Source organism: Amia ocellicauda, chromosome 12 (assembly GCF_036373705.1).
Source record: "Amia ocellicauda isolate fAmiCal2 chromosome 12, fAmiCal2.hap1, whole genome shotgun sequence".
In the NCBI taxonomy this organism is placed as follows: Eukaryota; Metazoa; Chordata; class Actinopteri; order Amiiformes; family Amiidae; genus Amia; species Amia ocellicauda.
Window position 1 is genome coordinate 19529520 of NC_089861.1, and position 27392 is coordinate 19556911.

Genomic DNA, 27392 nt, shown 5'->3' on the forward strand with positions numbered 1-27392 from the left:
GATCTGTCTGATCCCATTGATTCGGGCCCATGTGGTCCAACACAAGGCTGGGTGCAGATAACAACCCATTATTCCTTATCCCCAATGAAGGTTGGTCTTGTTGTTATTTACCATTTTATGTTACGCAGTTACGCAGCAGGCGATGACTCCTCAGGGATGCAGATGTTTTTTTCCCATGATGCCTCGCTGGTTATGATTCAGAGCCCGCACATCTCTGAACACAAGTTTACATCTGCAGACACACCTTTAGCCCTGCTCATAATCATGGACCATCATTAAATGCACATTGTAGCACAGAATACATTAGAAATTAATCTATTCTTCCAATTAACCAAACAAAAAGTAGCTTCAGTAACATAGTGGGTATGGCAATGCTAACAGTGCCAGCAGTAGTAGGTATAGTGACAATAGTAGATACAGCAGTATTAGGTATAGTGACAGTAGATACAGCAGTAGTAGGTATAGCGACAATAGTAGATACAGCAGTAGTAGGTATAGTGACAGTAGTAGATACAGCAGTAGTAGGTATAGTGACAGTAGTAGATACAGCAGTAGTAGGTATAGTGACAGTAGATACAGCAGTAGTAGGTATAGTGACAATAGTAGATACAGCAGTAGTAGGTATAGTGACAGTAGATACAGCAGTAGTAGGTATAGTGACAGTAGATACAGCAGTAGTAGGTATAGCGACAATAGTAGATACAGCAGTAGTAGGTATAGTGACAGTAGATACAGCAGTAGTAGGTATAGTGACAATAGCAGATACAGCAGTAGTAGGTATAGTGACAATAGTAGATACAGCAGTAGTAGGTATAGTGACAGTAGATACAGCAGTAGTAGGTATAGTGACAATAGCAGATACAGCAGTAGTAGGTATAGTGACAATAGCAGATACAGCAGTAGTAGGTATAGTGACAGTAGATACAGCAGTAGTAGGTATAGCGACAATAGTAGATACAGCAGTAGTAGGTATAGTGACAATAGCAGATACAGCAGTAGTAGGTATAGTGACAGTAGATACAGCAGTAGTAGGTATAGCGACAATAGTAGATACAGCAGTAGTAGGTATAGCGACAATAGCAGATACAGCAGTAGTAGGTATAGCGACATTAGTAGATACAGCAGTAGTAGGTATAGTGACAATAGTAGACAGTAGGGACAGTAGTAGCAGCAGTAGTAGCAGTAGAATTAGAGGCTGTAGTGACAGTAATGTTATTAATAGCAGCAGATATAACAGCAGTTGTAATAGTACTTTTGGTAGCTGCAGCTGCAGTAGCATGAGAAATTACCTCAGTAATTGCAGTAAAAAACACTGGTAGTAAAAGTACTAGTGTAGTACAGAGTACAGTCTAATTTGGGAAGAGCAGCTGGATTTTCAAGAGAGTAGAAACTGCAATAACTCAGTCTGAACACTAGAAGTCAGTAACAGCTACAGTCGACTCAAATGCAATTCTATTCATTTCATAAAAGGTTTATTTCAATGAGAAAGTTACATCAGTGTTGTCAAAGCATTAATGGACTACGGTGGCCCTGAAGTGCAAAACGCAACAAACGCAACGCAATCAACCCCTGCCACCTGCTATATAAGGAGGCCTCAGCCTGCATGCCTTGGGGTGGAGGGGTTGGAGAGTTGTGTGTTGTGTGTTGTGTGTTGTGTGTTGTGTGTTGTGTGTTGTCATGGTGAAGTCCTTTGACCAGCCTGTGTCTTTTTGTTTCCTTGTTTGTCGGCCCTCCATTACTGGCCACCCCGCCACAATCCATTAGATGCGTTAATAAGAATCACTCTCCACCCTCTCAACAGCGTTCTGTAAAGGACTGTGTGAAAGAGGGAGACAGAGATTTGTTTATTTATTAATCTTTTGTATTACTAGTATTATTATTATTTTTTTGCGGTAGTAGCACTAGCACTGTTATGTTTTCAGATGTCCATTAGTTATATTAAACTACTGAAGTTACTGAACTACTACAGTAGCTACAGTAACACTAGTCGTAGCTGTAGCTGTAGTAAATAGTTGTATTATTATTAATAATAATAATAATAATAATAATAATAATAATAATAATAATAATAATAATATTTTTATTTCTTGGCAGAAGCCCTTATCCAGGGCGATTTACAACATAAACATAGTTGTAGCAGCAGTGTGAATAATACTGCACCTGGAATTTCAGAGAGGACGTTGCAGTTACTCTTTATCTACACTGTACATGGTATACAGCAGAAGTGTCCAAACTTCTTTCTCAAAGGGCCAGATGTGAACGTTTGTGCATTTTTAGGGACCGCATACAAATCAATCCAAATAATTACTTGTGATATGAATGTACAATCACTTATAATGTAAGTATAATGTAAATAAAACATTCTTCTTAGAAAACCTGCTCACAGATATAATAACATTATACATTGAATCTGAGGTGGGTGAACTGAGTTTGAAATCATATAAAATAAAGATTATGGGTAGGCCTACATATATAAAAGTCCTTTCCATATTGGTTTGCCACATCACAGAGACAAAATAGTAAAAAAGAGCCTACTAATCACAGCATCACAATCATCATAGCATATTAAAAAAAAAAAAAAACAGTTACAGGACTTATCCTCACTATAGTCTGATCAAATCATTAGGCTTGTCTTGGGGGAACTGACCCACTGGTGTCAACACTAATGTGAGCAGTGAAGCTGTGACTTGGTGCCAAGTGTGTCTTTGTTGTCAGGTGAGAAGTTGGTCGTTGTCACTCGCTGAATGTCCCATAGATAGGAATCAGTCAAGCTGCTTCATAGGCGACTTTTGTGCAGAGTCACGAGAGAGAACATCTGCTCACAAATGTATGTCGAGCCACTCTTTGCGTGGGCTCTTCAATGAGGGAACCTGAGAGAGATAGGGACTGACACAGACAGACTAAGACATAAACATACAGAGAAAGACACACAGCGAAATACTGAGACAGGGATGGCTTTCACTCCTCCACTCTCATTCCTGCAGGAGACCAGACAGAGAGACAGCAGAGTTAGCGAGTCTGTGCACTGTGCTGTTATACAGAGACAGAGAGACACACAGACATACACTCACCTAAAGGATTATTAGGAACACCATACTAATACTGTGTTTGACCCCCTTTCGCCTTCAGAACTGCCTTAATTCTACGTGGCATTGATTCAACAAGGTGCTGAAAGCATTCTTTAGAAATGTTGGCCCATATTGATAGGATAGCATCTTGCAGTTGATGGAGATTTGTGGGATGCACATCCAGGGCACGAAGCTCCCGTTCCACCACATCCCAAAGATGCTCTATTGGGTTGAGATCTGGTGACTGTGGGGGCCAGTTTAGTACAGTGAACTCATTGTCATGTTCAAGAAACCAATTTGAAATGATTGGACCTTTGTGACATGGTGCATTATCCTGCTGGAAGTAGCCATCAGAGGATGGGTACATGGTGGTCATAAAGGGATGGACATGGTCAGAAACAATGCTCAGGTAGGCCGTGGCATTTAAACGATGCCCAATTGGCACTAAGGGGCCTAAAGTGTGCCAAGAAAACATCCCCCACACCATTACACCACCACCACCAGCCTGCACAGTGGTAACAAGGCATGATGGATCCATGTTCTCATTCTGTTTACGCCAAATTCTGACTCTACCATCTGAATGTCTCAACAGAAATCGAGACTCATCAGACCAGGCAACATTTTTCCAGTCTTCAACTGTCCAATTTTGGTGAGCTTGTGCAAATTGTAGCCTCTTTTTCCTATTTGTAGTGGAGATGAGTGGTACCCGGTGGGGTCTTCTGCTGTTGTAGCCCATCTGCCTCAAGGTTGTACGTGTTGTGGCTTCACAAATGCTTTGCTGCATACCTCGGTTGTAACGAGTGGTTATTTCAGTCAAAGTTGCTCTTCTATCAGCTTGAATCAGTCGGCCCATTCTCCTCTGACCTCTAGCATCAACAAGGCATTTTCGCCCACAGGACTGCCGCATACTGGATGTTTTTCCCTTTTCACACCATTCTTTGTAAACCCTAGAAATGGTTGTGCGTGAAAATCCCAGTAACTGAGCAGATTGTGAAATACTCAGACCGGCCCGTCTGGCACCAACAACCATGCCACGCTCAAAATTGCTTAAATCACCTTTCTTTCCCATTCAGACATTCAGTTTGGAGTTCAGGAGATTGTCTTGACCAGGACCACACCCCTAAATGCATTGAAGCAACTGCCATGTGATTGGTTGGTTAGATAATTGCATTAATGAGAAATTGAACAGGTGTTCCTAATAATCCTTTAGGTGAGTGTATACTGGGAAAGAGAGAGACACAAAGAAACAGACAGACATAGGTAATTTTGCAGAGAAAGAAAGCCAGTGAGAGACACTGACATACGAGAGCAGTTGACACACAGCATGGTGTCACAGTGCAGTTATATAGAGAGAGACAGACCCACAGAGAGCAGCTGAAGCAGTGAGTCAGTGTCCCTGTCCCTGAGTGTCTCTTGTCCACTAATGGCTTCATTACCACTGTTAGAGAGCATCTGAGCAGTCAGTCTGTCCTGTACTGCTGCGGCCCAGGGCCCTTACAATTGTTATTGTTATCTGTATTATTATTGTTGTTGTTATTGTTCTTGTGTGTGTAAAGTGGGGCAAGTACAGCTAAAGGAACAAGTATGACAGCATTGAATTATTCCTCTTATTAGTGTGTGTGTGTGTGTGTCAGGCAGGCAGTCTGTGGCTCTTGGCTTCCTCTGATACAGGAGGTGGAAAGTGCTGAGATCCAGCTAACGATGTGTGAAAAAAACAACAACTACAGTGAGGGAAAAAAGTATTTGTTCCCATGCTGATTTTGTACGTTTGCCCACTGACAGAAATGATCAGTCTATAATTTTAGTGGTGTATTTTAACAGTGAGAGACAGAATAACAACCAAAAAATCCAGAAAAATGCATTTCAACACAGACACACTGACTGACTGGACACTACAGTACATTAACACTGCACTGAGAGAGAGAGGGTTAATACAGTACAGACACACTGACTGACTGGACACTACAGTACATTAACACTGCACTGAGAGAGAGAGGGTTAATACAGTACAGACACACTGACTGACTGGACACTACAGTACATTAACACTGCACTGAGAGAGAGAGGGTTAATACAGTACAGACAGACTGACTGACTGGACACTAGAGACACTATATATATGGAATGTGCAAACGTTTTAGGCAGGTTTGGAAAAATGCTGTAAAGTAAGAATGCTTTATGCTCTAATGCTTATGTTAATCGTTTGTATTTATCAATTAACAATCACACAATGTTAGTTTAAATGTTTATTATCACCACCACAGTAAAAAGGCATTTTTGACAAGCTGACCAGGCTGCTCTGCTGCTCGCAACGGCGTGCGGAAAAACGAGCTAACGGGCTGTACGACCTAAACACATACAATACAATAAAACACGCAGGTTATACGTTTGTCCACTGACAAAGAAATGATCAGTCTGTAATTTTAATGGTAGGTGTATTTTAACAGTGAGAGACAAAAAAATCCAGAATAATGCATTTCAAAAAAGTTATGAATTGATTTGCATGTTAATGAGGGAAATAAGTATTTGACCCCTTCGATTTAGTACTTGGTGGCAAAACCCTTGTTGGCAATCACAGAGGTCAGACGTTTCTTGTAGTTGGCCACCAGGTTTGCACACATCTCAGGAGGGATTTTGTCCCACTCCTCTTTGCAGATCCTCTCCAAGTCATTAAGGTCTCGAGGCTGACGTTTGGCAACTCGAACCTTCAGCTCCCTCCACAGATTTTCTATGGGATTAAGGTCTGGAGACTGGCTAGGCCACTCCAGGACCTTAATGTGCTTCTTCTTGAGCCACTCCTTTGTTGCCTTGGCTGTGTGTTTTGGGTCATTGTCATGCTGGAATACCCATCCACGACCCATTTTCAATGCCCTGGCTGAGGGAAGGAGGTTCTCACCCAAGATTTGACGGTACATGGCCCCGTCCATCATCCCTTTGATGCGGTGCAGTTGTCCTGTCCCCTTAGCAGAAAAACACCCCCAAAGCATAATGTTTCCACCTCCATGTTTGACGGTGGGGACGGTGTTCTTGGGGTCATTCCTCCTCCTCCAAACACGGCGAGTTGAGTTGATGCCAAAGAGCTCGATTTTGGTCTCATCTGACCACAACACTTTCACCCAGTTCTCCTCTGAATCATTCAGATGTTCATTGGCAAACTTCAGACGGGCCTGTACATGTGCTTTCTTGAGCAGGGGGACCTTGCGGGCGCTGCAGGATTTCAGTCCTTCACGGCGTAGTGTGTTACCAATTGTTTTCTTGGTGACTATGGTCCCAGCTGCCTTGAGATCATTAACAAGATCCTCCCGTGTAGTTCTGGGCTGATTCCTCACCGTTCTCATGATCATTGAAACTCCACGAGGTGAGATCTTGCATGGAGCCCCAGACCGAGGGAGACTGACAGTTATTTTGTGTTTCTTCCATTTGCGAATAATCGCACCAACTGTTGTCACCTTCTCACCAAGCTGCTTGGCAATGGTCTTGTAGCCCATTCCAGCCTTGTGTAGGTCTACAATCTTGTCCCTGACATCCTTGGACAGCTCTTTGGTCTTGGCCATGGTGGAGAGTTTGGAATCTGATTGATTGATTGCTTCTGTGGACAGGTGTCTTTTATACAGGTAACGACCTGAGATTAGAAGCACTCCCTTTAAGAGAGTGCTCCTAATCTCAGCTCGTTACCTGTATAAAACACACCTGGGAGCCAGAAATCCTGCTTATTGATAGGCGATCAAATACTTATTTCCCTCATTAACATGCAAATCAACTTTTTTGAAATGCGTTTTTCTGGATTATTTGTTGTTATTCTGTCTCTCACTGTTTAAATACACCTACCATTAAAATTATAGACTGATCATTTCTTTGTCAGTGGGCCAATGTACAAAATCAGCAGGGGATCAAATACTTTTTTTCCCTCACTGTATGAACATATATATATGTTCATCTATGGGCATTTATCAGATTTCTGTATGGGCTGTTCTCCCCTGTCTCTGTCTGTGGAAACTTGCAAATACTTCTGATTACCTCTTGGTCTCAACAGCTGCTTTAAGTAGCTTTTGTCTACCTACCACCAATTCACACCTAACTGGCCCCACCTGGCTCCTCCTGCATCATGATAGTCTCTCACACACATACACACACACAGAGACAGTAATGTTGATGTTGGTTATATATTTATATGAAATGTGAGAAACATTTATACATGAGATGTTAGTTGTAATTAGTAGTAGTTTATGTATTTGATTGTTTAATGTTTTGACTTTAAATTGTGATTGGTTGGAACCATTTGTGGTTGATGTTTGTCAAAATAAAACTTTTTCTAATGCATATATTGCTTGTTTCCTTATTCCACGTATCATATGTACTATAGAAAACTTTGGTGTTTCAGTACCCTCACACATTGTTGCCCTGAGGCAACAAACCAATATCTGGTTGGGGGTGGGGGGGACATATTTTATGATGGATATATTATCAGGGACCCCCAGGTTCCCAGAAAATGGGGTGAAATATTTCCCCTCCCCCAAAATAAAAATTCATGCCATAGAGGGATATGTCTCTCTCCACTTCCCAAAATATAGTCTTCTTTTGCCCTCTGTTATATAAACCATCACTTTCCCAGTTGCACTATCATATCTGTATGTTAAACAAATTGTAGGCTATACTCTATATCTGCATCACATGGATCATTACACAACCACATCCCTAGATATGTAAATAGGAAATACATACAAATGTTGACTGCAGATCAAAGATAACAATGGGTTCATTTGTATATTGCCTTTCTGATGTCTCGAGGACTGCAGCCTTTCGAATCACTCGATACAGTCGCAATACTATTCATTCAATACCACATGAATTGTGTTACCCAGGAAGGCTCGATCTGACTTTCACTTCTACTTCCACATTTTTATCTGTGCTCAAATTTAACACAATGCTTTTTTGTGCTTCACAGATTCTGCTGGTAAGCCTGCTGGCTTGAACTAGAGATCCCTGAACTCCACTCTGCAGATACGCCAGGAAACAGCCACCTGGCTCTTTAGAAGAACAACATGAGGAACCCTTGGCCAACAGGAAGAGAGGGAAAAAATAAGGAATCATAATATTACATTATAAAGTGATACCCAGCTAAACAAGCAATGTTGTGGCAACATTGCTATTAAGAGAACACAGCATAAAGTGAATTTGTGGCCATAGAAATTTCCAGAACGTATTTAAAATATATTAAATATTGAACCAAATATAGCCTACTATATATCCACATGCAAAATTATACCATTTGCACTTTGTGTGTATAGTTGCAGAGAGGGACCTGTGATATGTGTTGATTATGTGCGTCAGTCAGAACAGTAATGACTCTGGATGGGTTGGGGTCATATGTTTGGGCAATGTTTTTCCTCTTTACTAGACAGTAGAGACCCAGCTGAGATGTAACACTGTATATTCTCAGTGTTTTTGTCATTGTTAAATGAAGCGGAAGAAGCTGAATATGGGATGGGTGTGTGGGGTTTTGAGGGGGGGGGTTGAGTTTTTTTTTTCATTGTACCTGCATTGTGCTGCATTGAACAGTGTCTGTACTGATTGTCTGTGACGCTGCCATGGAGATCAGTATAAAAAAATGTTTTAGCGATGAATGATTAGGGGAAAAAAAAGCCAATCTAATACATGGGGCTCCTGTCTTTTCCCATTAGAGTCACCTCTGACATTTCACTTCCTGTGAATGGGGGCCATGTTTAAATAGGTTCCCCTGGGAACACTGGCTGTGAGTTTTAGGTGCATTTCAGCCATGCCCAATGCTGACAGCTTTTCAGCCCTCATCCTGGGATTCATGTATGTTCATCCCAGGATCTCAATTCCTATAAGGCCACCTGTAGTGAAAGAGCTAATGATGTAAAGTACAAGCCCAATTCTAAAAAAGTTGGGACAGTATGGAAAATGCAATAAAACAATTTGAATATTTGAGTCATTTGAAAATTCAATTCACCCTGTACTATATTAAAAATACATTATGAACACATTATTTGATGTTTTACTTTGTGAATTTAAGTTTTTAAAATATACACTAATTTCAAATCTGATGACTGCAACACACTGCACAAAAGTTGGTACAGTCAACTGTTTACCACTGTGTAACACTTATTAAGCGTTTGGGCACTGCTTTAAGCATGCAGAATTTTCCCCCATTCATCCATTATGCATTTCTTCAGCTGTGCTGTTTGGGGCCTTCGTTACCTTATTTTGCACTTCATAATGCATCACACATTCTCAATTGGAGACAGGTCAGGACTGCAGGCAAGCGATGCTAGCATCCGCACTCTCTGCTTATGCAACCATGCGCTTGTAATCTGGGCAGAATGTGGTGTGCCGTTGTCCTGCTGGAAAATGCAGGGACGTCCCTGGAAAAGATGAAGTCTGGATGGTATGTTGCTCCAAAATGTGTACATATCTTTCTGTATTAATGGTGCCCTCACAGATGTGCAAGTTACTCATGCCATGGGCATTGACACTCCCCCATACCATGACAGATGCTGGCTTTTGGACCTGATGCTAATAACAGCTTGGATGGTCCTTTTCCTCTTTGGGCAGGAGAGCACAACGCGTCTGTTGGCAGATTGGCGAGCCTCGACCCATCCTTGCTCTTGAAGGACTAGACCTTTTTTGGAGGCTCCTTATATACTATGATTACACGATTGCACCTGTTTCACATCACCTTCTTATTTCAACGTGTCACATCGCTATAAGTCCTAAATTGCCCCGTGCCAACTTTTTTGGAACATGCATCAATTTCAAAATAAACGTTTACCTTAAAAAAAACTATGCAGTTGATTAGGTAAAACATCTTTATATGTTTTTTGTTTAAATACAAGTAAAAGGACATTTACAAATCACCCCTCTTTGTTTTTATTAGAATCTTCCATACTGTCAGAACTTCTTCGGAATTGGGGTTTTATACCTTGCCAGTGACGATTACAGTCACGATTTTGCGAGTGTGTCCCCATATTGACAATTATTAGATTGTCAAAGGTTATGCTGACTTACAGTCTTTGATTTTAGAGCTTCTGCTCTGGCAACTTCTCTGTCAAAAGATCTGTGTGTCATGAGCAGAACAACTGTACTGGAGATCAACAGTATAGTACAGCAGGGATTTATGTTCATCATGGCTCTTAGTTTTTTCCTAACTGACACAGTGAACAGGACTCACCTCAGTGTCACCCCTCACTTGAATGGAACCTGCGTTCATTCACAGTATGACATCAAAACCCACAGCCCACTTCCTCTCCCAGTGGGGCCTCCAACAAAGAAGAACAAGTATGAAGTAACGCTGCTGCGACAGCTCTCTTGGACAGCCAGAATCAGGCGTAGCTTTAGGAACCAGCACAGTGAGCGGACTGGACTGAACCAAGCGGCACCCAGAGCGGCAACCAGAGCGTGAAAACACAGACATGGATTTTGAGATGGTTCCTTCACCCTCAGCCCAGGACCCAGGTGAGTCACTCACCTGGTGAGTGAGCTGTATTTGGTTCACTGACCATAGAGTACAAATGTATATTTTTCAAATCCAGTATACTATTTATATTATTTAATCTATAATACATATGTTGATTGTATAAATTGGGAATTAACAGTGAGGTATTTTTGCAATATATTTTCAACATCAAATTAACAGGAATTACTAACAAAAATATTTTAAATACACAAGAAATGGCATGTGATAAATATTAGGATCACACATAGATTTACAAAGATTGATAAAATATTCTGAATTGGTGTTGGCTGCTCAGTCCTGTGCAGCTCCACTGGGCAGCTATGGGGACACTGGGACTGGCTCACAGCTCAGGGCTCATACAATTGTATTCAAATAATTGGACTCATAGATGAATACCACTATAGAGTGGATTTCAGTTATAATACAAATATATGACAACCACTTAACATTGATTTCTGAACTTGGAGCTGTATATTATAAATATATATATATACACTCACCTAAAGGATTATTAGGAACACCTGTTCAATTTCTCATTAATGCAATTATCTAACCAACCAATCACATGGCAGTTGCTTCAATGCATTTAGGGGTGTGGTCCTGGTCAAGACAATCTCCTGAACTCCAAACTGAATGTCTGAATGGGAAAGAAAGGTGATTTAAGCAATTTTGAGCGTGGCATGGTTGTTGGTGCCAGACGGGCCGCTCTGAGTATTTCACAATCTGCTCAGTTACTGGGATTTTCACGCACAACCATTTCTAGGGTTTACAAAGAATGGTGTGAAAAGGGAAAAACATCCAGTATGCGGCAGTCCTGTGGGCGAAAATGCCTTGTTGATGCTAGAGGTCAGAGGAGAATGGGCCGACTGATTCAAGCTGATAGAAGAGCAACTTTGACTGAAATAACCACTCGTTACAACCGAGGTATGCAGCAAAGCATTTGTGAAGCCACAACACGTACAACCTTGAGGCGGATGGGTTACAACAGCAGAAGACCCCACCGGGTACCACTCATCTCCACTACAAATAGGAAAAAGAGGCTACAATTTGCACAAGCTCACCAAAATTGGACAGTTGAAGACTGGAAAAATGTTGCCTGGTCTGATGAGTCTCGATTTCTGTTGAGACATTCAGATGGTAGAGTCAGAATTTGGCGTAAACAGAATGAGAACATGGATCCATCATGCCTTGTTACCACTGTGCAGGCTGGTGGTGGTGGTGTAATGGTGTGGGGGATGTTTTCTTGGAACACTTTAGGCCCCTTAGTGCCAATTGGGCATCGTTTAAATGCCACGGCCTACCTGAGCATTGTTTCTGACCATGTCCCTCCCTTTATGACCACCATGTACCCATCCTCTGATGTCTACTTCCAGCAGGATAATGCACCATGTCGCAAAGGTCGAATCATTTCAAATTGGTTTCACTGTACTAAACTGGCCCCCACAGTCACCAGATCTCAACCCAATAGAGCATCTTTGGGATGTGGTGGAACGGGAGCTTCGTGCCCTGGATGTGCATCCCACAAATCTCCATCAACTGCAAGATGCTATCCTATCAATATGGGCCAACATTTCTAAAGAATGCTTTCAGCACCTTGTTGAATCAATGCCACGTAGAATTAAGGCAGTTCTGAAGGCAAAAGGGGGTCAAACACAGTATTAGTATGGTGTTCCTAATAATCCTTTAGGTGAGTGTATATGGTAGAACAAAAGCCTGCAAAGTACAGAAGTGCTTTCAGTTTCAGGTTGGAATTTTTAAAATCAAAGAAAATCAGAAAATGTTTGCATTGTTTTGAAGTAAGATCAAATGTAGACAGGATTGAATACGGTCTTTAAGTTGACCACATAAAATCATCCAGACTTTTTTTTGTAGAGAGTAGCATAACTGATAGGCAATATTGTTTACGGTATTAAGGAGTTTTAGCAACTTTAGGATTTAAGGAGCAGTTGTAAAGAATTACTTTGCAATTGTTTCACATAGCAGAGAAAACATGAGTTATATACTTTTATATATACATATTTCCTAAGTAAATAAATTAGAAAAATATTTACTAAGAAAGAGTGAGTGAGAGTGAGAAAAACAGATCTGAAATAACTGATCAAGGACAAGCCTTTCAGACATAGTCTCTCACACAGAAATGTTGTCAAATCACATTTCTGTTACAAGTAGCACATTGGTGAAAAGGAATAAACTGTGTTGTTTCTCTCTGACAGGGGAGGGAAGCCAGGCTGCTATCCGTGAGGCACAGCGTCTTTCAGAGCTGAGGATTGTGCTGTTGGGTGGGAGTGGGGCTGGCAAGAGTACAGCCTTAAACACCATCCTGGGCAGAGAGGAGTATACGAAGATTACAAGGAAGTTGCAGGGTCTCAAGAAACAGGCAGCTAGATTTGAGGGTAGAGTAGCCAGGAGGCTGGTCACTGTAGTCAGAGCACCAGGCTGGGAACCAGTCTCTGCCAAGGACAGCCCAGTGTGGGTTAAATGGCTGATTGAGAGCAGTGTGTCTCTGTGCCCCCCAGGGCCCCATGCTCTCCTCCTGCTTATTCCTGTGGGCCCTTTCTCAGAGAGAGACAGTAGAGCAGTGAAGGAGCACCTGGAGCTCCTCAGTAAACGAGTCTGGACATACACTGTAGTTCTGTTCACAAGGGGGGAAAAGCTAGGAGAGATCACCATCGAGCAGCACATAGAGAGAGGTGGGGAGGAACTCCGGAGGCTGGTTGAGATGTGTGGGAGCAGGTATCATGTTCTCAGTGATAACAATATCGATCAGGTGTCAGGGCTCCTGGAGAAGATAGACAAGATGGTGGCAGAGAAGGGGGGCGGAGGAGATGTGTTTCTACGAGAGGAGCTCCATCAGGAGGTGGGGAGGAGAGTGAGGCAGATGGAGAAGGAGCTGCAGAGGGAGCAGGAGGAGGAGCTTGGCAGCTACGTGGAGGATCTGAGACTGCGGCTTGAGCATGAGTTGAACAGGAAGCTTGAGGAGCTGAGACGGCAGTTTGGGGAGGAAGTAAACAGGAACCTGGATGAGCTGAAGGAGAGGATGCACAAGTAAATGATATAAATAACTCCCAGTATATTTTTTCAGTTAAAAATATATTTTTCAACAGGTATCTTCACCGTGTTGCCAAAATGTCAGATTTTTAATAATGTAATAATTTGGGGGTTTATTTCGAGTGTGCAGTATTCTATTCCTTCTTGTACTAGGCTATATTGTTCCCACTGACCTGTGCCTCATCTATATTACTGGTGTGCGTACTCTTTTGTAATGTGTATTTGTAACCTACTAACAGTTTGGAATGTTATGCCTTTCCTGATTTATTTCTGAATAAAACCTGATTTCTATCCAAATATTTATTCTGATCAATAATAAAACATTCTTCATTTACAAATTGTACGAGATTTCTAAAAGTCTTGCTCCCAAATTTGGAATACAAATTTGTTTTGTGTTATGGAGGAGTAACACAGACCAGTGGCGTATTTATTGAAATAACTTAATGTGAAACAAGCTCCTGGCTCAGGATTCAAACCACACACCTCAGGCACATCAAATGGTTAAGTACTGTGTTACCAACTAGGCCATTTGGACAAATTTTTTGATGCAGAGGGCTTAACACTGTAATTATTTTTTTGGAGGGTTATGTCACTTGTAATGTACTCATATATCATACCAGTTACAACAGCAACAGGGGAGTGCTAAAACTACTCAAATCATATTTGCTCTCCACTATGACAGAAGACTTTATGTGCCTGGCGCAACTGAAACTAATTTATGGAGATGTTATTGATGAATTCGGGCATCACATCAGGAGACTTGCATTCACCTAGAAACTTCTACAACAGTGGCGGAAAGCTTATTTCCAATGAAGATGCATATTTCTAGTAGGTACACAAATCGAAAATAGTGCATCCTCACCTGTTTCAATTACAGAGCTCCAATTAAATAGCTCTCTTTGATTGACAATCACTAGAAACTGAGTCTACATTGCCTGAATAATGTCAGTTGATATGTAGATATGTGTCCCATAGTGATATGTGGTTGAGAAGCAAATATATGTTTGAGAAAAAATCTGCTTGATTTCATGGATTTCATTACATTTTTCGAATCCAAAATTACTTAGAATCGCGCATTTCATGTATTTTATTTGAGAAACAGTGAGGGGAGACGGGGCAGGTTTAAAGAGAGACTTGTACATCATTTGATCATTATATTTGGAAAAACACTCAAAGTTTTTATATGTAACAGGATGGTGTAAACGAAATTAAGATAGTTTAACATTTTTCTATACAGCTGACATAGATTTCTTTTAAACAATTCCCCATGGCGAATTCTGGGGAAGATGGATTTTGTGAACGCTACCAACATTGTAGGAGCTGTGCATATTTCAAGTTGTTTCATGATAAGCATGAACAACCAGACTTTCAATGTGAAAACTGTCTGCTAGCCGAGGGCTACAGGGAAGAAGTTGTAGCTTTAAGCAAAGATATCGGACTTACATAAGCTTTTGGGAAACCCACATCAGCTGACATTCTCTTTCTCTACACCGCTGAATGTTCATCGCAATTGGCGGAAGGGTGTCTTGCCACCAGGCAGATTATCATCAGTGGTTTGGCCGCTGCTGTCTGGAGATCTCGCCCTGTCGAGATCTGCTGAGGAGGATGCAGTCAGCGGGTCGTTTGTGGATCCTTCCCAGGAGCAGCCATGGAGATACATTACTGTCTGGTGTGGAAGCTGCGGGAGATGGGGCCTGCCCCTATGTGAGCCCCATACCAGCACGGGAATAAGGAGTGGTGTGCAAACGTCAAACAGCTTCACTGCCCTGGAACCAGATGTCACGGCTCCGTCAGCTATGTCAAAAACATCTCGTAGGATTCATGAGAGAACTGCGCCAGCTCTGACTAATTGAGATGTCTCAGTTCCAAATATCAAAATGCACTGTTATCCTGCTGCAAGAATACAGGATATTACGAGGTGACTCCCTGTCATTTTCAGGCACTACACAGACATTGAGTCTGTAGTGGTCCATGTTGGCTTTAATGACATAAAGAAGCGCAGTTCCGAGAAGATGAAAGCTGATTTCATTGAATGAATTGGGTGTTTACAAAGCTTCTCAATATGACTAGTTATTTTAGGTTCGTTGCCCTCGCATGGGAAAATTGTTGAGTAGTTCAGTAGATTGTGGTCACTACATATTTGGCTCCAGGTGTACTGCCGCTCCAAAGGAGTGGCTTTCGCAAATAATTTTGATAATTTCTAGAAGAAGAAGAATAACTTTAAAAGCAATAGAAATCATCCAAATACAACGACGTTGAGTCAGTGACTGAATTCTAACTCCCCCAATGTAACTAATAAAAGCAATTCTCAGTTATTATAAAATGTCTGTTTTAACTTTCTTTATTCAGCCTTCTATTAGGAACAATAGCATGGTTCAATGTAATTCAATGTTTAACATTTTGCCATTGGTTAAGCTGAGAGTCTTTCTTGATAATGGTCGTAGACACAGGGCAAATGAAACTAACTATGGTAACTTGATTTCGATTGCAATTTGTAGTCATGTCTCTTCTAAGCCTAAAAAGCAAGGTAGTAATCCTGTTTTTATAGACAATACACTGATTTGTAAAAAACGCACTTAAACCACACTTTTCTGCACTTAAAATAAGAAATCTATTGCGTAAGATTCACTTTATTAAGATTTTGGTAGTTCAGTCGAATCTGGACATTTTTATTTTACCTGAAACCTGGTTATCTAAGAAAACTAATGATGCAGAAATAATACTGGATGGATAGAATGTATTCAGAGCATATAGAGTGGGTAAAGGTGGTGGTGTAGCAATTTTACTAAAAAATACCTTTTGTTAAAATGTATCTCCATTACAAAGCAATTTGAGGTGTTAGCCCTCCAACTTTCATTAAAAGTAATTGAAATATTTCAATTATTGGTGTATATCATCCACCATCTACCAATAAATATATGCTTAACCAGTATATATATACACTCACCTAAAGGATTATTAGGAACACCATACTAATACTGTGTTTGACCCCCTTTCGCCTTCAGAACTGCCTTAATTCTATGTGGCATTGATTCAACAAGGTGCTGAAAGCATTCTTTAGAAATGTTGGCCCATATTGATAGGATAGCATCTTGCAGTTGATGGAGATTTGTGGGATGCACATCCAGGGCACGAAGCTCCCGTTCCACCACATCCCAAAGATGCTCTATTGGGTTGAGATCTGGTGACTGTGGGGGCCAGTTTAGTACAGTGAACTCATTGTCATGTTCAAGAAACCAATTTGAAATGATTCGACCTTTTTGACATGGTGCATTATCCTGCTGGAAGTAGCCATCAGAGGATGGGTACATGGTGGTCATAAAGGGATGGACATGGTCAGAAACAATGCTCAGGTAGGCCGTGGCATTTAAACGATGCCCAATTGGCACTAAGGGGCCTAAAGTGTGCCAAGAAAACATCCCCCACACCATTACACCACCACCACCAGCCTGCACAGTGGTAACAAGGCATGATGGATCCATGTTCTCATTCTGTTTACGCCAAATTCTGACTCTACCATCTGAATGTCTCAACAGAAATCGAGACTCATCAGACCAGGCAACATTTTTCCAGTCTTCAACTGTCCAATTTTGGTGAGCTTGTGCAAATTGTAGCCTCTTTTTCCTATTTGTAGTGGAGAGGAGTGGTACCCGGTGGGGTCTTCTGCTGTTGTAGCCCATCCGCCTCAAGGTTGTACGTGTTGTGGCTTCACAAATGCTTTGCTGCATACCTCGGTTGTAACGAGTGGTTATTTCAGTCAAAGTTGCTCTTCTATCAGCTTGAATCAGTCGGCCCATTCTCCTCTGACCTCTAGCATCAACAAGGCATTTTCGCCCACAGGACTGCCGCATACTGGATGTTTTTCCCTTTTCACACCATTCTTTGTAAACCCTAGAAATGGTTGTGCGTGAAAATCCCAGTAACTGAGCAGATTGTGAAATACTCAGACCGGCCCGTCTGGCACCAACAACCATGCCACGCTCAAAATTGCTTAAATTACCTTTCTTTCCCATTCAGACATTCAGTTTGGAGTTCAGGAGATTGTCTTGACCAGGACCACACCCCTAAATGCATTGAAGCAACTGCCATGTGATTGGTTGGTTAGATAATTGCATTAATGAGAAATTGAACAGGTGTTCCTAATAATCCTTTAGGTGAGTGTATATATATATACAGTGAGGGAAAAAAGTATTTGATCCCCTGCTGATTTTGTACGTTTGCCCACTGACAAAGAAATGATCAGTCTATAATTTTAATGGTAGGTGTATTTTAACAGTGAGAGACAGAATAACAACAAAAAATCCAGAAAAACGCATTTCAAAAAAGTTATAAATTGATTTGCATGTTAATGAGGGAAATAAGTCTTTGAGCCCTTCGACTTAGTACTTGGTAGCAAAACCCTTGTTGGCGATCACAGAGGTCAGACGTTTCTTGTAGTTGGCCACCAGGTTTGCACACATCTCAGGAGGGATTTTGTCCCACTCCTCTTTGCAGATCCTCTCCAAGTCATTAAGGTTTCGAGGCTGATGTTTGGCAACTCGAACCTTCAGCTCCCTCCACAGATTTTCTATGGGATTAAGGTCTGGAGACTGGTTATAGTCAAAAAGTTATTTTGACTATAAAAATTGTAGTTCATGGTTATTACTTTGTACTTCATGTGTTCATCGATTCATTTATTCATTCAAGTTGATAAAAAACTGTAAATAGTTCTCTTACTCTTGTGATATAAAACATTGCTCTGAAGCTCAATTCTGAGGCTGTTCTGTAAATAGTTTTTACTAAATCTAGCAACTTCTGATCAACCCATATCAATTGCAGGCTTAAATTAAAAACTTCCGGTTTGCTCCACAGACTTCCGGTTTAAGTCACGCTCATTTCGAGTACGGCTACGGATACAGATAATTTACTCGGTTGAACAGATACAGATACAGATACAGATACAGATACAGATACAGATACAGATAATGGTGTACTGACTCATCCCTGGTAAAGTGTCTTCAGCAACATCAAATTGTTAGCTGAGTTTGGCTGTTCCTCACCCAGTTTTATTCTTCCTACTTTGCATTTTTTAACACCTGCCTAAAACTTTTGCACAGTACTATATACACTCACCTAAAGGATTAATAGGAACACCATACTAATACTGTGTTTGACCCCCTTTCGCCTTCAGAACTGCCTTAATTCTACGTGGCATTGATTCAACAAGGTGCTGAAAGCATTCTTTAGAAATGTTGGCCCATATTGATAGGATAGCATCTTGCAGTTGATGGAGATTTGTGGGATGCACATCCAGGGCACGAAGCTCCCGTTCCACCACATCCCAAAGATGCTCTATTGGGTTGAGATCTGGTGACTGTGGGGGCCAGTTTAGTACAGTGAACTCATTGTCATGTTCAAGAAACCAATTTGAAATGATTCAACCTTTGTGACATGGTGCATTATCCTGCTGGAAGTAGCCATCAGAGGATGGGTACATGGTGGTCTTAAAGGGATGGACATGGTCAGAAACAATGCTCAGGTAGGCCGTGGCATTTAAACGATGCCCAATTGGCACTAAGGGGCCTAAAGTGTGCCAAGAAAACATCCCCCACACCATTACACCACCACCACCAGCCTGCACAGTGGTAACAAGGCATGATGGATCCATGTTCTCATTCTGTTTACACCAAATTCTGACTCTACCATCTGAATGTCTCAACAGAAATCGAGACTCATCAGACCAGGCAACATTTTTCCAGTCTTCAACTGTCCAAATTTGGTGAGCTTGTGCAAATTGTAGCCTCTTTTTCCTATTTGTAGTGGAGATGAGTGGTACCCGGTGGGGTCTTCTGCTGTTGTAGCCCATCCGCCTCAAGGTTGTACATGTTGTGGCTTCACAAATGCTTTGCTGCATACCTCGGTTGTAACAAGTGGTTATTTCAGTCAAAGTTGCTCTTCTATCAGCTTGAATCAGTCGGCCCATTCTCCTCTGACCTCTAGCATCAACAAGGCATTTTCGCCCACAGGACTGCCGCATACTGGATGTTTTTCCCCTTTCACACCATTCTTTGTAAACCCTAGAAATGGTTGTGCGTGAAAATCCCAGTAACTGAGCAGATTGTGAAATATTCAGACCGGCCCGTCTGGCACCAACAACCATGCCACGCTCAAAATTGCTTAAATCACCTTTCTTTCCCATTCAGACATTCAGTTTGGAGTTCAGGAGATTGTGTTGACCAGGACCACACCCCTAAATGCATTGAAGCAACTGCCATGTGATTGGTTGGTTAGATAATTGCATTAATGAGAAATTGAACAGGTGTTCCTAATAATCCTTTAGGTGAGTGTATTTTAAAACAAAGGTACACTGACTATACTAAATAATAAAATAGGTTATATAAAGTTATAATCAATCAATCTAAGTTAGAGCAATTATATGATATAAGGGACAAAGTTACATCATGTAATGATTATAACAGTGACAATATCCTATTTAAGAGGAAGGTTAATTTTAATATTCAACAATGTTACTCCAATCCTAACTTAATATGTTAGGGTGGTTTATGCACTGCAAATTAGGGGTGTAACGGTACACGTATCCGTACCGTACCATTCAGTACAGGACTTTCGGTTTCAACAGGGAGACGTGGGTTCAATCTGGTAGTGAGGGGGCAGCTGCAGGTGGTAGGTGACTGGATTTATCTAGCGCAGAATCTGGAGCTTCTTGGAAGGGAGCTTTAGTTTGATGTCCTGGGTGGACAGCCAGACCTCTTGTCCCGGCAGATATTGTGGTGCCGGGTGGTGATGATGGTCTGCTGCGGTCTTCTGTCAGTGAATAGCATGTTGTAGCCGGGTGTGTGCCGCTTGCCAGACTGCAGAGCTCTGACGAAACCAGTCATCCAATGCCAGGACGTTTGTGGATATCTCATCCCAGGGGAACAGGGCAGACTGATATCTAAGGGTGCAGTGGAATGGGGTGAGGCCGGAGGAAGAGCTGGTGAGCGAGTTCTGCGCATACTCGGCCCAGGGCAAGAAGCGACTCCAGTCGTGCTGCAATTGGAGCGCAGAAACCTACCGATCTCCTAGTTTAGGTGCTCCATTTGTCCATTTGACTGGGGATGATATCCAGACGTGCGGCTGACGGTCACGTTTAGTGCCTTGAAAAGGCAGACCAGACACAGGAGGACCTCAGTCGGAGGCAATGCCCTCTGGCAGCCCATAGACGCAGAAGATGTGATTGAAAAGCATCTCTGCTGTCTCGAGCGCAGTTGGAAGTACCTTAAGAGGAATGAGGCGACAGGCCTTGAAAAACAGATTGATGGCTACAAGGGTGGTGGTGTAGCCTTGTGATTTGGGGAGATGATGTTGCTGTTGAAATCCATGGCAATGTGTGACCACGGACCGTGAGGGACATGAAGTGGTGTGAGCAGACCTGCAGGAAGGTGTCTGGAGGCTTTGGACTGTGAGCAGGTGGAACAGGAACCGATGAACCTGGTGACATCACACACTACAACCAGGCAACCATAATTTTTCCCGGACCAAGGCGACTGTGCGGTTGATGCCCGGGTGACCGGAGGCAGGAGTCGAGTGGATCCACCACAGCAAGTGGGGGCACAGTGATGATGGGATGTAGGTCTGGTTCACTGGACAAGTGGAAGGAGCTGGATCAGAGGTGAGTCCATGCTTAATCTGGTCCCAGATGTTCCATTGAATGGGAGCCAGAATGCAGGAGGGAGACAGGATGGATTCCGCGGACTGAGGGGTAGGAGAGGAGTCAAACTGGTGAGAGAGGGAGTCCTTGACGTACTTTGATCCCAGGCGGTAGGTGAGCATGAACTGGAATCTGGTGAAGAAGAGTGCTCAACGCAACTGACAGGTGTTTTGTTGACTGGATGTATTCCATGTTCCAGTGCTCAGTCAGAACCACGAAAGGATGCGTTGTGCCCTCCAGCCTGTGTCTCCACTCCTCGAAAGCCAGCTTGACAGCGAGGAGCTCAAGGTTGCCGATGTCATAGTTGCGCTCCGCCGGTGACAGCTTTACCCGAAGCGCAGGGGTAAAGCTTGGGTTGCTGTCTATGTCGCTGGGACAGCACAGCCCTCACTCCGTACTCAGATGTGTCCACCTCCACGATGAAAGGGAGAGAGGGATCCGGGTGTCTGAGGAGGGGGGCTGTCGTGAACACGGTCTTATGGCACGCAAATGCGACAGTGGCAGCATCAGTCTAGGTGAAAGTCCGGGGGGATCCCTTTAATAGAGAGGTCAGTGAAGAGGCAACAGCTAAAGTTGGTGATAAACCATCGATAACAGTTGGCAAAGCCCAGGAAGAGCTGCAGCTCCTTCACAGTGCAGGGCTGAGGCCAGTCAGTGACAGCGCTCAGCACTGTGCAGGTCCAGTTTTGTAAAGTAACGGGCTTCTCTTATTTGCTCCAGGTCGGCTGGCACTAAGGGCAACAGGTACTGTTACATTTTCACTGCATTGAGCCCCCTGTAGTCAATGCAGGGCTGAAGACCGCTGTGCTTCTTTGAGACAAAAAAGAAGCTGGCAGCGGCAGGTGACGTGGAAGGACGGATAATTCCTAGGTCCAGAGCCTCCTCCTCCATGGCCTGTGACTCTGGGAAAGAGAGGGTAAATACACCCTCTGGGAGGAGAGGTGCCCGAAAGGAGGTCAATAGCACAGTCCCCGGATCAGTGGGGTGGCAAACAGGAAGCCTGGGTCTTAGTGAACACTGCTGTTAGGTTGGTGTATTCAGGTGGAATAAGTGTTGGAGTCAAGCGAAGTGGGCTCTCTATGTGTGTAGCCCTGCAGGGATGAGACGGGCACCGGGAAAAACATTTCTGCCAACAGGAGATTATGTCCCCATCAGTCCAAGAAATGACTGGGTGGTGGTGAGCAAGCCATGGCAGACCGAGAATGATGTCCGCTCCAGGAGAATCAATCACGAGGAAAGGCAGTTTTTCTGAATGAAGCAGGCCAATAGACATCGTGATGGGGCTCGTCTTTTGGGAAACCGGACTGGAACCAATGGTCTGGTTGTTGACACAGACACAGACACAGACACAGAGAGGAGGCTCACATGGTGAGAGAAGGATGTGGTGTTTAATGACTGTTGCTCGGTTAATGAAATTCCCCGCAGTCCTGGAGTCCAGCAGCGCATAAACAAAGACATGTTTATCGCCAATCTGGATCCGAGCACGAACATGGCACTGAGCTGGAGTGACGAGCAGGCCCCATCCGCTGAGCCCTGCCAGAGTCCGGAACCTCAGGGTGTAATCCGTGGCAGATGAGGTGCCCTGGCGCAGCGTGAGGAGCTGTTCCCCGGTATCTCTCCCCTCCACTGGGTGATGGAAGACCTCCTGGAAGTGATTCAGGAAGGCACTAAGGCACCATATCACCTCACTCTGTTGCTCCCAGACAGCGGAAGCCCATCGGAGAGCTTTCCCTATCAGGAGGGTGACAATGAAGGTGATCTGAGCTGCCTCGGTGGGGAAGGACACGGGGGCAGGTGGGCAAAGTATAGCTTGCACTGCAGTACAAAGCCCTTGCAGTGGTCGGGGGAGCCATTGTATTTCCCCGGGACAGCCAGCTGGACCAGCTGGACAGGAGCTGCAGAGGTGACAGCAGGAGCCAGGACAGCCATCACCAGGGGAACAGGCTGCTGTTCGGGTAGGTGCTCGAGAAGCTGGTCCAGAGCGTCTCAATCTGCCGGAGCATCCCCTCTGGGTAGCGAGGGTGTTCAGTACCGCTGGGTCTGTTTGAGGGCGAGTAAATGCATGTGCTCTCCCTGGTTGGTTCCCTGACAAATTGAGTTAGAAAGCAGTCATTTACCATCTCAACCATTTCTATTTCTGCTTCTGTAGTCCCCACTGTGCTTTCCCAGTCTAAGTTTGGGAAATTGAAATCCCCCATTATAACACCCACATCCTTTCTACATGCAGTCCTGATTACACTGTACAATGCAACTTCTTGCTGAATATCTGAGTTGGGTGGCCTGTAACACACTCCTACCACTAAATCTCCACATCTCTTGTCCAAACGTTTCACCCACAAAGATTCTGTTTCGTTACTGGGATCTAATTTTAGTTCTTCTGCCTCAATGTCATGTTTCACATATAATGGTACCCCACCTCCTCTCCTAAACTGTGTGTATCCTTCTAACTTGTATTCATCCCCATCGTTTTCTGTAAGCCATGTCTCTGTCACTCCTACAACATCATAGTCACATGCAGAGTGACACAAGTTTAGGTGCTCCTTGCAGCCTGTGACCTGGAGAGGTTGGAGCAGTGGTCTTGAATTAATCATTCGAATGTGTGGCCAGACATGGTCAAATTTGTTAGTACCCCTCCACAAAAAACGAAGAATGCACAATTTCCTCTTGAAAACTGACAAACATTGTTTATTCCATATTTAATAGAAATCAGACTTTGCTTTTGATTTTGTTTTTCAACATAATATTGAAAATAATAAAACAAATGAAAATGGCATGGACAAAAATTATGGGACCTTCAACCTAATATTTTGTTGCACAACCTTTAGAGGCATTCACTGCAATCAAACGTTTTCTGTAACTCTCAATGAGACTTCTGCACCTGTTAACAGGTAGTTTGGCCCACTCTTCCTTAGCAAACTGCTCCAGCTGTCTCAGGTTTGATGTGTGCCTTCTCCAGACTGCAAGTTTCAGCTCTTTCCATAGATATTCGATAGGATTCAGATCAGGACTCATAGAAGGCCACTTCAGAAAAGTCCGGTGTTTTGTTCTCATCCATTCTTGGGTTCTTTTAGCTGTGTGTTTCTGGTCATTATCCTCTTGGAGGACCCATGACCTGCGTCTGAGACAGAGCTTACTGACACTGGGCAGTACATTTCACTCCAGAATGCCTTGATAGTCTTGAGATTTCATTGTGCCCTGCACAGATTCAAGGCACCTTGTGCCAGGTGCTGCAAAGGAGACCTGAAACATAACCAAGCCTCCTCCATGTTTCACTGTAGGTATGGTGTTCATTTCTTTGAAAGATTAATTTTTCCGTCTGTGAACTTAGAGCTGATGTGACTGACCAAAAAGCTCCAGTTTTGACTCATCTATCCAAAGGACATTCTCCCAGAAGGATTGTGGCTTGTCGATATGTATTTTAGCACTATGGCAACATAAAAGCCAGAAGAACCAGACGTGAAGTGTGTTGTGCCCCATTCTTGTGGAGTGCCGTTGTTTGTATTCGGTGTGAAAGTGGCTACAAATGCAATGACACAGAGCAAGAATGGGAGACAAACTTCTCTCAGAATTGATGAAGTGCAACTTGTCAAATAAGTATATTGTGAGCAGTGTTCAATTAATTACCATCTGGTCAACATTTAATGCTCAGACTACTCACACATTTTTTTGCCCATTTTCACTACTTTTACATTTAGCTTGCATTAATATGAGTAGTGATATAGGGTGCTTTAGGGCAAAGGGGGCTGCAGGGGATTTGACCTTTGACCTTAAACTTGATGTAAAAAACAACGTCACTGAATAATTAGAATATTAGAGGGTGGAGTTGACAGGGCACCAAAGGAATATACAGGGGGGTGGGGGTCTTCAACTGTTTTTCAAACCCTCCAAAAGAATTCTATGTATGACCTCCCATTTATTTAGTAAAATAGATATTTGTCCCTATGTGAGAGCCCTGTCTCTTCAACAGGGTCAAAGGGGTTATCACTTTCAAATGGACAAGAGTTATATTCGTCTGATGCTTTTTGAGCTAGGGTGGTGGTGATGAGATGTCTACACCTTTAGTAACCTTGGGTCAGTGAAGAATTAGTATATTTTTAGGTGGAGTTGACAGGGCACTGAAATGATAATATTATAGGGTGGAGTTGACAGGGCACTGAAGACCAGGGCAGAGTTTGGGATGTCAAAGCCTATTGTAACCTTTTGAGGTAATATTCCAGATACCGTTTAAAGCGTAATGTTCCGAGAGATAGCGCTCTGTAAAAGCATTGGGGGCTGTTGGTAGTGACTGTAAGAACAAGTAATTTTCCCAAAAACAGAATGTATTAGGAACGTCCTAAGACCCAGATCTCAACCAGCCAAGTATAAAATGTTAAAATAATAATAAATAACAACATTTATAAAAAGAATCAAAAATAAATCAGGTTCCTTAGAGAGAAAAGAAAGAAAGAAAGAAAAGCAAAACTGTATTAAATAAGTAATTTCTTCACAAGGAGCTACTTAGTAATAATGAGAAATATCTTGGGATCTCAACTGTTTTAGAAAGGGTCTTCTCACTAAGAGACGGTGTAAATCAGGGGTAAAAGCTTGAATTTCCCCTTTCTGTTTCAACAGTCTTGACTCAACAGTCTCAACCAATTTTACAGATAATAAATCTCAACACATCTTAACAATTGAACAGTTTTAGAGGCTCACTTTCTTCCTCCCCCACTTTTTTGCTCAGTGAGAGAATTGTGCCAGGATTTTAAACCTGGGCTTGAATGGAGTCAGGGCCATTCTCATACACATGTGGAGGTGAACCTGTTCCTGCACTGCTGGGAAGTGTGCACAGTCTCCCTGCAGGTCTTCCTTGAACACCTCAAGTTTCCTCTGAAAGGGGCGGACAGCTATGATTGAATTTAATTGTCCTTGCCCTGTAGCCTCAAATTCAGTTCATTCAGGTGTGAAGTGATATCAACCAAAAATGCCACATTGCCCATCTGCTTCTCATTTTCTAAAAAGAGAGAAAACTGTGTTGCCTTCTGACTTCTTAGCTAACACCCTGCCTTTGCTGAGCCATCTCACATTGTTGTGCAGCAAAAGATCATCAGCATTGGCATCAACTTCTGAGGAATTCCGTAAGGATGCGATGCTGGTAGGAAGAAGATGCCCTGAGAAAATTGATAATTTTCATCATTGTATTCATCACCTCAGCATGCTCACCTGACAGGGAGGCGCAGAGGACAGATTGATGAATCATGCAGTGGTAAGCTGTGAGTTCAGGATTGTCCTCTTTCAGTCTTGCTACAGCTCCTTTCTCTCTCCCTATCATAGCATGGGCTCCATCTGTGGTTATTGAAACCACTTTTTTGGCTCTGTTCCTCTCTTTGTTAACATCTCCTTAATGGCCAGGTAGATGTCTTCTCCTCTTGTACTGGTCTGAAGGGGAGTGACACCTAACAGGTCTTCACAGAATGCTTTCTGGTCTGTGTTGAAAAACCTGACATACACTAACAGCTGAGCATTGTCACACATGTCAGTGGACTCATCCACAGCTAAGCCTACACATGGTGCCTAATGCATGGCTTCATCTAGCTGGGTTAGCATGTCCTGAGTCAATATTTCACTTTTCTTTGTGGCAGATGATGCTGACATGGGTATTTGCTTTATTTTATCACAAAGCTCTGGTTTTTGTTTTCCGTCAAGTAGTGTTTCAGCTACTGCACTCATGCATTCTTTGACAACCCCTCCATCAGTAAATGGCTTTTTGTGTTGACCCAAAATCCAAGCAACTCTGAGGGGACACTCATGAGCACGTTGTTGGGCAGTGAATGTGTGGCTCAGGATCCTGGTGGACTTGTCATATTGGGCTCTGAGACTACTTATTTTCTGTGATCTCACTTCAGATTTGAGTGGGATGTTTCTTTCGTTACCTTTATGTTTTGTCTCATAATGGCATTTCAGATTGGCACTTTTAATAAGTGCCACAGTTTTTGAACATATGAGACACACTGGTTTAGTGCTCCCAATGGGAAGTATGAACAGAAATGAGTCTGTCCATTCCGGATTAAATGCTCTATTTTCGCTGTCCACTTTTCTTTTTTTTTGGAGAGAGCCATTTGTTCCTTATTTT

General features: G+C 42.8%; 1 protein-coding gene across 1 annotated transcript; it reads left to right on the forward strand.

The window, feature by feature from the left end:
- The first annotated feature begins 10501 nt into the window (after positions 1-10501).
- LOC136764012 (GTPase IMAP family member 9-like) lies at positions 10502-13594 on the forward strand. Its single transcript, XM_066717841.1, has 3 exons — positions 10502-10544; positions 12759-12938; positions 13107-13594. Exons 1-3 carry the CDS (start codon positions 10502-10504, stop codon positions 13592-13594), a joined length of 711 nt encoding a protein of 236 aa, XP_066573938.1.
- Positions 13595-27392: the final 13798 nt, after the last annotated feature.

Coding starts and splice junctions, on each gene's coding strand:
- LOC136764012 (XM_066717841.1), top strand. CDS start 10,502: ATGGATTTTGAGATGGTTCCTTCACCCTCAGCCCAGGACCCAG. Junction 10,545..12,758: donor ACCCTCAGCCCAGGACCCAG/GTGAGTCACTCA, acceptor TCTCTCTGACAG/GGGAGGGAAGCCAGGCTGCT. Junction 12,939..13,106: donor ACAGGCAGCTAGATTTGAGG/GTAGAGTAGCCA, acceptor GCCCTTTCTCAG/AGAGAGACAGTAGAGCAGTG.